The sequence below is a fragment of the Chelonia mydas genome, chromosome 15 (genome assembly GCF_015237465.2).
Source record: "Chelonia mydas isolate rCheMyd1 chromosome 15, rCheMyd1.pri.v2, whole genome shotgun sequence".
Taxonomy (NCBI): Eukaryota; Metazoa; Chordata; order Testudines; family Cheloniidae; genus Chelonia; species Chelonia mydas.
This window is the reverse complement of record NC_057856.1, coordinates 26,940,759-26,952,916: the sequence shown is the minus strand read 5'-3', so window position 1 is coordinate 26,952,916 and position 12,158 is coordinate 26,940,759. Positions and strand designations below refer to the sequence as shown.

Sequence of the window (12,158 nt, the reverse complement as noted above, 5' to 3'; positions counted from 1 at the left end):
AGCACCCGGATGGTTCTCATCCTTCTCTGTCTGACAGCGACGCGGGAAGCGCGAGGCCTGACGGCTAAGGAACGCGCCCCCATGTGTACCGCCTTGGAATGATCCCTTCTAGCTGCCGTAGGCCGTAACTGTCCTTGGCTTCCGGAAGCCGCGGCGGCCAGTTGCTCCCTGGCCCTTTGCGGAGCGGACCGGAAGGGAAGAAGGTGGCGAGTGGGCTGGAGCAGGATGGTGAGCACCCCGGGGACCGTGGGCGGTGAGAGGGAGTTCCCGACCCGCACCCTACGCTGGAGAGGGCCCTGCTGCCCTTCCCACCCGCGGCGCGTTGTTGCCCCAGGGCCCCCGCCCCGTCCCCCCGATTCCCATCGCGCTCCTGGGCCTGAGGCCTTCCTGCTCCCCTGGGATCGGAGCTACATTAGCCACGGCGGTACAAGAGAACCGTGCTCCTGCTCCTGCCCCGCGACGCTCACCGCAAGCGGACTGCGTGTCCCAAAGCTTTAATTGCAGGGACAGTGCCGTGCCGGGGCCTTGCTGTTCCTGGGGCGTAACCTGACCCAGAGTATAGACTAACCCGCTTTCTGCAAAGTAACAGAATAACTAAAACTAAGCAGCTGTCTAGAAAACAATCCTTGGCTTTTTATCTCCTGCTCACGTGCATCTTAATGCCCAGTTCAGATGTTCATATTGGGGGCCCCAAGCATTGAGGCAAATTAGCAAGGTTCGTCTATATTTCTTTGGAATGCTGTTTCATGTTAACCATGTAATCTTCAGCATTGTTTGCTTTAATAGTATTCATTCACATGAATAACCTTTTTCGGGAGTATATGTGACCACTGTCTTGGAAAAATAGAAATCCATGACATTGGCATCAATGGAGATTCTTGTTTTGGGGGGAAAAATTCTGAACAGTCACTGTTTACGAAGTCAGTTTAATGTGAAATTCAAAAAGATGGGGGTAGAAGAAAAATATTCAAAAGAATAACTGGTTCACTGGAAAGTTACAGCAGATGGTATGAATATTTTGTGAAGTGGCAGCTTGAAAAAGTCTTCCAATATTGTTTCAGACAGTTTCAGTAAAGCTGATTTTTTTAACACTTCCTTTCATAACATTAAAAAAATCATTATTTGTCTATTCATATGTCTATTTTTTCCTTTTCTGTTGCTTTCTTTTAACATTGTTCATGTTTCACCCTGTTTTTTCATTCCCCCTGTCTGCAATCAACTTCTTCATTCCAATAAGGCTGGGCACAGAGTAAGTTTACTCCTCTTGGCTCTTGCTAACATGGGTGGTAGGTGATTTGTCAATGTTACTAGATGTTAAAATAGGTATGAATTATGGAATAGCTGCTAGCCAATCCGTAGTCAAGACTGCAACTAAAGTTCTGTTGAAAACCAAATTCTTATGTGCTTTTTGTCATGATTGTTGTCCATCAGAGATAAATGTGATACCATTAGTACAATAAAAAATGCTGCTTGTTGTAGTCTAGCAAGCTATTTTGATAGGTGGAAACTTGAATCTGAATGAGGAACTAAAATGGCCTCTCTCAATTCATCAGCACATATTGGATTCAGTGAGGTTGAGTGTCTCTAACTGAGAGCATAATTTGGGGCGGGCGTTACATATGTAACTAACTAGTGTTACATGTAAATCTTGTAAGACTTCATTAAAGACCCCACATGTTGTTTTGTTGCCATCAAAATCAGCTATGCTACAAAATCAGCCATATTAGGAAATTGTTTTAAAACTGTTTCAGGTAACGTGGTTATGCTATCAGTGTGTACAGGGTATAACGTTAAAATGTAACTTTAAAAATTTTCTAATGATATGGCAGCTCAAGCATGTTAACTCACTTGTTTTAAGTTTATAGCACAGGAAGGCCAAAATTTAAGTTTCTCCCTCCTTTGCCTATCCAAATTTTAAAATGAACAAAGTGCTGGTGAAAAGCCTAACACCCCTGAGGAATGAAGTCCTATCCACTGAACAGATACAACACTGTCACTAGCCCAGCAAACTTCACTGTCTTGCCCGTGTGCTTCCTTTTTGAGCTGGAGGGATCATCTTTAGGAGTAATAGGATGTCTGTCCACTGGGAACTAGTGGAAGGCCTTTTTACTTCTGAGACTACCAGAAGAAGTAATTGCTTTATATCACTACTGACCTGGACTTGAACTGGTGGCTCACAGATTAAAGTTTCTGTATTACGTTACCAATTCTTTGAGTTATAATATTCCCCTTGCTTGCATAGTTTGGATACTTACACTGAGCAGGCTTTCACAACACTGGAAAAAATGCCTGAGCCCTATCTGCACTTCTGTTTACATTGTTGAGTACTGCTGCATGGTTGCTGGAATAAAATGCAAAGTACAAAATTTTATAATGTAGACAAGGTTACAGTTAATTTATAGTGTAGCTACAAGTAGTAATATCTAACTTTTCTATTTGTCTGGAGAGCAGCTTATATGTTTGTTTACAATGGGCTTGTCTACACTGGCAATTTACAGTGCTGCAACTTTCTCGCTCAGGGGTGTAAAAAAACACCCACCCAGCAAGTTTCAGTACTATAAAACACCAGTGTAGACAGTGCACAATGTTATCACATTTTGGGTGTTACCATAAATCAACAACACTACATGTGGAAGAAAACAAGTATTATGTTGACTTATTTATCAGAATAATAGGAATGCTTGCTTTTTATCCAATCCTCATGTGGCCTGTAACAATTTTTTCTTTACAACCCTTTTCACACGGTTGTTGCATAATCAAATTAAGCTTGGCTTATTGATGCTTTGTCTGCATTAATTTTGTTTCCTAGATAACAAGTTTAAAAAGTCTGTGACATTACATTGTAGGCTACCTTTGTAATCAAAGATTCAGATTAAAGGTGTGATGATGGTACAGGTGATTTACTAAATAATGGTGACATCCTAGATTTGAGATATAGACTAACAGATATTACTTGTTGGTTGATTGCATCACTTGTATTCTGTCAGCACTTACCGTACTTCATAGAGCATTTCCTTTAAGTTTTATGTATTCATAGTTCTATTCTGGTCTGGTTTATCTTCAGCTTGCAATGCTCTATTAAAATCCGCTTTTTGACAAAGCTGTACTTGATACTGTCCAGTGGAAGCTCAGATGTTTTATTATCTTGGCTTTTGACAAACTTTGCATTCAGTTTAAACACTGATGCACACTGCAGACTCATTTTAGGAAAACAAAATGAAGATTAAATATTGAAGTAAAGGGAAACTTGAAATAATGAAAGGAAAGTAGCCATAACTTAGGTCTGGTCTAAACTTAAATTTTACCAGTAGAGCTATGTCTGACAGGAATGTGTCTTTTTTACTAACATAGCCAATATAAGATGTACTGTAGATGCAGTTACACCAGTATAACTGTGCTTGTACTGGTATAGATTATGCCATTTCCCCAAACCAGCATAAATTATACAAGTATAAGGACTTTCATATTAAGTGCATCTATTGCTAGAGGATTTTGCTGCCATACCTATATTGGCAAAACCCTTGCAGTGTAGACAAGGCATCATCAGACTCTACCTTAGTGAGACATCACTCACTTTGAGACCCACGTCCCAGTCATAAGCTCGGTTTCAGTTCTTTTTTCAATAATTTTACATCAGAAATGCAGAATTGTGAAACTGAAGATAACCAACCTTGCAAATTTCTTCTTGATTTTTATTGGCCCCAGTTAGGTTCTGTAATACTTAACTTTTTCCTGTCCTTGACACCTTGTAAGCTGGTGTTAGTATTAGGAGACCTTCACATCCCACATCGATGCAACAACCTCCCAGCTAAATTCAAAAAACTGCTGGTCCCAGGAAAGATCCAGCACATCCTCTGCACCGGAAACCTCTGCACCAAGGAGAGCTATGACTACCTCAAGACTCTTGCTGGGGATGTTCATATTGTAAGAGGAGACTTTGATGAGGTAATGACCTCTCTACAAAGACTTAAAAAACAGTCTGACATGTGAGTTGTTTATAACACCTTTTACACCATTTAAGGAAAAGGACAAAATTGAGACAGTTACAGTTACTTAATAAAGAACAGGGTAAAAAGCAAATAAGCAGTACTGTGTAGTCATAACCAGTGAAATGACTTAAGCCTAGTTCTTACCTCATGCCCAACAAGGACAAAGCTGACTCTTGAATTCATGTACAGATGCCCCATGACTTACGCAATCGTTCCGTTCTGGAAAGCCTTAAGTAACTCGAATTTTGCGTGAGTCGGAAATGTGTACCCGTATGTTACACAAAAATTTCCGCAACTCGAAAATCCTATTTCTGGCTTATGAACAATTTGCGTAAGTCGGGTCTTGCGTAACCCGGGGAGAGTCTGTAGTTTGGTTTATTTAATTATATTTGATTAAACATTTAATAAAATAGCTGAACCTATTTGCCATCAAATAGCCGCTGTTGCCAAAATGTTGAAGTTCCTTGGTCAAATGCGGTTTTGTAATTCTAAATTTATTTTTAAACTGTAAATAATTTTATTATTTCAGTATTTCTGTAAGCTTTTCAGTCTTGGTGCCACCTTTGAGTCAACATATTTGGCTTTGATGCAGTTGATTTCTGGCTGGGTGTGGTATTCCTGCTAGAAGTTTCTACATTCTTCAGTGAAGAAAAACTTAAGTTGAAGAAGATCTTTAGATCATTCTCAGGAGCAGCAGATTTTTGTGTGATATGAATACATAGCAAATAATTTAATTCCTTCTGAAGATGGAGTCTGTTTCAGTATATGTAATCTGTATGTTGTATATTTGTTTTTAATTTTTAGAACCTGAATTATCCAGAACAGAAAGTTGTAACCGTTGGGCAATTCAAAATTGGGCTGATCCATGGCCATCAAGTTATACCGTGGGGAGATATGGCCAGCCTGGCACTGCTACAAAGGCAGTTTGATGTGGACATTTTAATTTCAGGGCATACACACAAATTTGAGGCGTTTGAGCATGAAAACAAATTCTACATCAACCCCGGGTCAGCCACAGGAGCTTATAGTGCCTTGGAGAAGTGAGTTAAAATAAGTTGGACAGCTGTCAATTTATCTAGGTTTTTATATCACACCCATCATTGTTCATCAGCACTAATTTTACAGTAATAACAGTTCTCTAATACACCAGTTACCAAGATACATGTTTATCTTCAAGCCTTATACACACTAACATTAATTTATTTTTTGAAATGTCAATATTGCATTTCTGTATCACTTACCAAAGGTTTGGGTCTAGAAAAGAAAAGGCTGAAAACAGCTGCTCAGCATTTGTGTGTATTCATTGTCACTACCTATTTCCTGTGCACACAGACTAGAAAGTAATAACTAAAGCCTTCCTAATCTTTGTCAGGTTGAACGGATAATCCCCAGCAGTGATGTTAACTATCAGAGGAAACAGCTGCTGTGCATAAATTAATTTTTAGGGTTATTTCGTTATCTAGCAAATACATTGTGCTGTTGGTGTCAAGGATTTTCCTACAATACCGTCAACAAACTCATCTTAAGCAAATGGATTTAGAAATACCTAGTCTTGTTTTCCAACTTGTTAGATCATGCTTATAAAATTCAAATCCAAATTCCTTGGAGCAACTCATATTAAGGAATCTAGCTTTGAGAAATACCTAATGTTGGAGTTTTATAATTACCTGATATTAACAATCCGTTTTTCTTTCCAGCAACATCATTCCTTCATTTGTGCTGATGGATATCCAAGCTTCCACAGTAGTTACTTATGTGTATCAACTAATTGGAGATGATGTGAAAGTAGAAAGAATTGAGTACAAAAAACCCTAAAATGAATCTTCTGGTGCTCTTTACCATCTCATTCCCTCTTGTTCTAGTCAAGTAACTAAGCATTCAAGAACCACAAATTGTCTGCAATATTTGATTGTTTGCAGTATTAAACACTTTCTAACTGCTTGTAGCCTATAGCAATATAACTGGTTTATAATACATAGCTTCCAAACAATGGCACACTCTTGTTTTCTATGTATGGTTCAGCTTGTAAAATATCCTGTTATGGTGCAAAATGCCATAGGTGTACAATGAGTCTTGTTAAATAACTACCTTTTAAATGTTGTAATAAACTTGTTTTTCAATGTCAGGTTTTATTTATATAAAACTTAATTTTGAATGATAAACCATTAAGGCGAAGTTATGTGGAACTGTTGAAATTGTTTTAAAATATACTGAATTACTGATACACTTGTGACAGTACTCTGCTTTTGGTAATAGCATTTACAGAACCTGCACATTTAATGCAATTTAGTAATTTATCCATTTCTGGAAAAAAATTAGCTGAAGCCTCTTGACAGCAAAAGACTTGTCTAACCTGTGAAATTTATATTGGATTAAAGTAGGGTGTGAATTTAGAGTGCAGTTGCTATTCTGAAATATGCCCTATGTGGTGGAATAAGAGTTTATTGTTTGGAATTAGTTTAATCCACTTTGAAACTGGCATTTTGAGTTCAGAGTAAGTGGCCGCACAAAATTATTTTGGAATAGCTAAAATGAAGCATGTGTGGACAAACCTTAAGAAGTGAGCCATAACATGTTTGTTTCAAACCACATTTAATATTTCTCACTCAGATTAGTGTCTAAGCCAAGAGCAAGAGTAAAATGATTTAATACTGTTCCTGAAACTACCAGGATAAAACTAAATAATAAGATTTTGTTACTTAGAGTACAACTTCTCTGTGAAATCATAAACTAGTTCTAAAGCACTGCACAACCAGTTTTGGAGCATACACAAACTATCTTCAGTTACTGGTATCAGTTTAACCAATGACCATCTGATTACCTTTGCCTTACTTACTCCAGATTTAAAGGAAAAAATATATCAAGATAAAATGTTAAACTGAAGTTATATAGAAGTGGTCCCGTCTGTGTACAAGAATTTAGACAGTTTTAGTTTCACTTGACTTATTCATCTTTAGAAAGTTTAAGACCATAGTTCATTTATTTAGACCCCAAAAATTGGTTTTGGAGGACTAGGACTTGTGGATTTCCTATTCTCAGTTGAAAATGCTCAACCCAAGCTCCACATAGTAGGATAGTTCTGTTGCTTATGCCTGCCACCAAAGAGCGTGATTCTCCTTTCACGTGCTGTAAGTATTTATTGTAGGATTGGAGGTGTATCTTCTTATAACTCAATTAATTTGTTAGACAACTTAGTATGATGCAAACCCAAAGCTTTTTCTAGTTTCCTTCTCACTCAGCTTGAGTAACACTTACTCAACTCAGTCCCTTATCTGTTTTACTGTGTTGTTCAGTCTGCATTAGCTGACAGCTGAAAAACAACTATTGCTAGACTAATCAAATGGCCATCTGGTTATAACTTTTGTTAGTATGATTACTAGAATATATACATGGGTCTTAAAGATACAACCAACCTGGGCCCTTATATCTATTTTGCATCTATTTTAAGCATACTCAGTTTAGTGGCATGTTTCCACTCAGTTTTAGTAAGGTATTCAGTTTTCTTTGGAGGAATTCATCCATACTTTGTCTCAAAGAAAGAATAGTGTCACAATAAAACTTAATGGCAGTTAAATTGTTTATTTAAATACCCTGTTGGTTTTAGAGAAGTTATCTAAAATATTAATTTCACTGAAATGAGTATCAGCTTACCCTATTCAAGTAGCATGTATAGAAACTCAGGGGAGAATGTCTCAGCTAGTTTACATTACAAACATTAGTATTTTCTAAGTTAAGTTCAGAATTTGAGCTTTATCTGTTTTATTTGTGCCCATCTTTGAATGAAAACCAACTCTACAAAATATTTTACATAAGATACACTAACATTTACAGTCTTGTTTAGAAACCCTTATCATATAGCTATACAAAGTGAATTTTATCTTAACAGGATTTGCAAATAAGAAAGGTTGTTTAAAAAACAAAGCAAAAAAACCTGACATTGAGGAGAATTAGAAAGCCTCAGCAATGACTTCATGTAACTCTTGAAAGCAAGTGAAGTTTAAAATTCCTACTTAATTATTTCCAGTATTGAAGTGCTGAGATTAAACCAAGTTGTATGGGAGGGGAAAGCGGAAGAGAAGGAAGAGGTCATACAAATGTGGGGGAAGCGGAAGAGAAGGAAGAGGTCATACAAATGTAAGTGAAGCCTTTAACTCTTTCACATGGGACAGCACACTTAAACTAATGTGAACGTCTGTTAGCTAGGAGCAATAAAAAAAAGTCTAAATGGTAACTTTTGTTGAAAGGGTACTTAAGAGGTTTCAGCTTAGTTCCCCTTTAAACACCATGCATGTGACCAATGCAGTTTGAAACAATCTTGCCCCTGAAAGAGAAGGGATATAGATCAAGTTACTTGCTCCTCTGGGTAGCTGTTTCCAGTAAGGGAATACAGAAGTCTACTCTGGTCCACTCAGAAACATCTGGAGGGGAAGAAAAGAGCAACACACAAGAGTTTAGTAACTTTTTATAGGAATAGAAGTATTACAAAAGGATAAGTTTTTATAGGAAAATGGGAAAGGAGCATTGAAATAGGGATAACATTCACTTTTTATGTAAGAAATATTGCATAGATTATTTGCATATTTGAAACTTAGAAAAATAACGAATATAGAGTCTTTAACTGGTCCAAGAGCATCTTGTTCTTTAGTCTGAATGAATGTCTTAGTTTAAAGAGAAAATACTGAAACCTATAAGTCTGATAACTAGAGCCTTTTACCTTCAAAATATCACAAGATGACCTATCTGCCAGAATAGGATTTCCACATCGTTTTTGATATTCTATAATTAGGGCTGCTGCATCATCCATGCTGTAAAGGACAAAACAAAGTTTCTTTCACAGCTGACAAAACTAATTTCTCTCAACTCCCATAATACTCTACAAAGCAGAGAATTTAGACAATGCGCATTTAACTATAAAACAATGCATAAAAACAAAGTTTTGTGATTTCTCTTCTTAGATATGTTTACTTATTTACCAGTTCCCTAAATGCCTAACAGGATTTTGACTATTTTCCTCTACCCCTTTTCAGTAGATAATCCTGGAAGGGAAAAAAGGCTTCCTAAAACCTAGTTATTTAGGTAAAGCCAAAACCAGCTGTACCCTATAGCAGGAGTTTAGACTTACAGTGGATTTCTATCCATTTTTGTAAGGCTACGTTTTAGTCACGGGTATTTTTAGTAAAAGTCATGGACAGATCACAGGCAGTAAACAAAAATTCACGGCCTGTGACCAGTCCATGACTTGTACTATATAGCCCTAACTAAAACTTGGGCCCCGGGGGCTGTGGGGTGGTGGCCCGGGACCCCTGCTGGTGCTGGGGGTAGGGGAGGGGATGGTTGGTGGGGCTAGCAAGCTCCCTATCTTGCTCTGCGCAGCTCCCTGGAAGCGGCTGGCATGTCTCTGCAGCTCGGGGCAGAGGGGTGCTACGTGCCTGCTGCTTTCAGGGAGTCCCCCTGAGGTAAGCACTGCCCTGCACCACAACCCTCTGCCCCAGCCCTGAGCTCCCTCCCACACCTAAACTGCTGCTGCTGCTGAGGTGGAGGGTCCACGGTGGCCTGAGACTGGCCCAGCAGCAGCCAGTGCGGCTGGCCCCGGGGCTGCCTGAGCTGCTTGGGTAGCCCTGGAGCTAGCCGCACTGGCCCCTGCGGAAGTCAAGGAATCCATGACACACAGCCTTACCCATTTGTGATCACAAAACATCACTGTGGCAAGTACAGTTGCTCATATGCAAGAGTAAGTATTTGTTTACCGCTGCTAAATTCCATAAAAACCCCCTAGAGAGCCAGTCCCATGTGACCAGCCAGTTTCACAGTCCAGTTTGAAAATTGCTACTCTGTGGAACTTTCAGTAAGCTTACTCTTTCCATCCCAATAGAACACATGTCTAAGTCTTATTGAGGCAAGGAACAAAATGCCAACTCCTGAAGTTTGGTACAAATAACTACCAAATAAGTGATCCATTACTTTCAGACAATGCTCTCAGCACTGTAAGTAGAGTGCCAGGGAGCATGGAGGATTTCTTAGTCACCTTAAAGAAAAAACATTTAATTGTCAATGCTTGTAAAACTCTTGGATACTGTGTGCTGGTATAAGTCACTAGAGTCCTAATAAACAAAAAAGTTACATTAAATACTGTAAGATTCTGACTTCCATAGGAGTTTTTTCTAATTTTATCTACAGTGCACCACCATAATACACCTTGTTAACCTACCAGCTCTTGGTGGCAAGGTAATCCACTAGTTCTTTCACTCTGTGAGTGTTCATCACTTGTAGCTTCAATAATAAGAAGTATTTTGTTTTCAAAAATCTTTCATACTGTTTCTCGTTTATGATGTTGTCCAGAATTAAACATCTAATCTGAAAGTGGCAGAAGAGTTATTTAAATATTTTAGATACAATTAATTTTCCTATACTGAGCTCTTATTTATTTGTCAAGGGTCTATCCTACTAGCTTTTTCCCATTTAAGTCTCACATAAGGTGATTAGGGTTAATGTTTTTACAGCACTTTGAAAATATAAGCTCTCTCATAAGAAAGGTAGGATGATCTGAGGAGTAAATATTCTTGTCTCTCAGATAGGGAAAAATTAAGTTAAACTCACCCACAGTGAGTCAGACACAGCCAGAAAAACAGCATTGGGCTGTTATTAGCAGTTTTGTTTGGTTAGAGCCTTGCTGTGTTTAGTTAGTAGCATACTACTGATTTGACAGTTAGCTATTCTTCAAACAGTGCTGCTCTCTGTACGTGGAGTGTGCTGCAGAACAGGATTGTGTAACCACAGTCAGCAAGTCAATTACAGAATAATTAACAGACTGCAAAAATTTATTTCCTTACAACTGCTACTGACTTATTTTGATAATAGACAAAGCGTACTAACTGTGTCCCTCTGTGCATCAAACTTGTTTTTCTTTGTCACCATCTTATTAATCAAGGATAACTTGCTGAACGGTGGCAAAAAGGGCTGGTACAATCCTTGGATGTGTAAATGAGGGAGAAATGAGTAGGGAGGTAATCTTTCTGTATGACATTGGTGTGACTGCTTCTGGAATAATGCATAAGGTTCTGGTGTCTACACCTTAAAAAAACAAACAAACAAACGATTGGACAGGGTGCAGTAGAACCGCAAAAATGATTCCAAGGCTGGAGAAAATGCCTTACAGTGAGAGTTAAAGAGCTTAGTCTGGTTAGTTTATCATAAAGAAAAATTGAGGTGACTTGATTAGTGTATAATCCCTTCACGAGGTAACAATACTGGGTACTAAAGGGCTCCTTTAATCTAGCAGAGAAGGCATAATAGAAACCAATGGCTAGAAGCAGAAGCCAGACAAATTCAGCCTAGAAATAGGGCACAAGTTTAACAGAGTGACTAACCACTGGAACAAACTCCCAGTGGAAGTGGTGGGATTCTCCATCTCTTGCTGTCTTCAAAATCAAGACTGGATACCTTTCTAGAAAATAGGCTTTAGCCAGACACTTTATTGGGCTCAACAGAGGAATAACTGGATGAAAGTTAATAGCCTGAGATACACAGGTCAGACTAGATGGTCTAATGGCCCCTTCTCCTCTTAAAGTCTATGAATAAGGAGATTACATTAGTTTATTTACCTGTGATGCAAAGCTTGCTACCTCACCAGTGTTCATGTGTTCATCTACTTGCTGTAGGACAGTCTCTGGGTTACATGAAGATAGGAAACCCTTGGAAAAATTAGTTTGACGTTAAAGATATGCAGAATTTTATAGTCTAAAAATTCTCTTTTGTTTTGATTAACTCCTGCAACATGTTCTACAGTAGAATTTATTATACACTTGCGGTTAACAGTCTGGATTTACTCCATTGTGGGAAACTGAGCCAAGGAATTTCTCTCTCCACAAAAGAATTGCATAAAGAAATAGAAATACAAATACAATTAAAAAATTTGTGAAACTAAAAATAGACAAGCATTTGTAAAATGTAGACAAACTAAACCTTGGATAGCTTGTAGATGTATTCACAAATTAATATTGTGCCATATGCATAGATAAATTAAAAATGCATCTATTAGTACTGCCAGTGCTATCTTCGTAGTTGTAGGAGCAGCATGCAGGACCCCATGAAGCTTTCACTCCATCCTCCTCCTTTACTCCGTAGGAGCAAATGCTGAGAGAAGGGAATAGTGAAGATACAAATTGGCAG

At 38.4% G+C, this 12,158-nt stretch overlaps 2 protein-coding genes across 12 annotated transcripts in view; one reads left to right on the top strand and one right to left on the bottom strand.

Annotated features, from left to right (window-relative positions):
* The first annotated feature begins 26 nt into the window (after positions 1–26).
* VPS29 (VPS29 retromer complex component) lies at positions 27–6,110 on the top strand. Of its 3 annotated transcripts, XM_007058306.4 has the most exons (5): positions 38–228; positions 1,238–1,249; positions 3,754–3,945; positions 4,794–5,029; positions 5,687–6,110. In XM_007058306.4, the coding sequence occupies exons 1-5, from the start codon at positions 226–228 to the stop codon at positions 5,802–5,804; spliced, it is 561 nt and encodes a 186-aa protein (XP_007058368.1). In that variant the 5' UTR covers positions 38–225; the 3' UTR covers positions 5,805–6,110. The 3 variants fall into 3 exon arrangements, with proteins under 3 accessions (XP_027676551.1, XP_007058368.1, XP_037734544.1); XM_027820750.3 differs by lacking the exon at positions 1,238–1,249 and having other exon boundaries at positions 27–228; XM_037878616.2 differs by lacking the exon at positions 4,794–5,029.
* Positions 3,992–12,158, bottom strand: part of KNTC1 (kinetochore associated 1) — an 84,477-nt gene continuing 76,310 nt past the window's right edge. For 7 of the 9 annotated variants that reach the window (XM_043529727.1, XM_043529725.1, XM_043529726.1 and 4 more), the window contains 3 exons: positions 11,591–11,680; positions 10,198–10,343; positions 3,992–8,794 (listed from right to left, as the gene is read on the bottom strand). In XM_043529727.1, the coding sequence (XP_043385662.1) occupies positions 8,578–8,794; positions 10,198–10,343; positions 11,591–11,680 (453 nt within the window). In that variant the 3' untranslated portion in view covers positions 3,992–8,577. The remainder of the gene's footprint in view (positions 8,795–10,197; positions 10,344–11,590; positions 11,681–12,158) is intronic. The other 2 variants (XM_043529728.1, XM_037878602.2) reach the window with 1 other exon arrangement.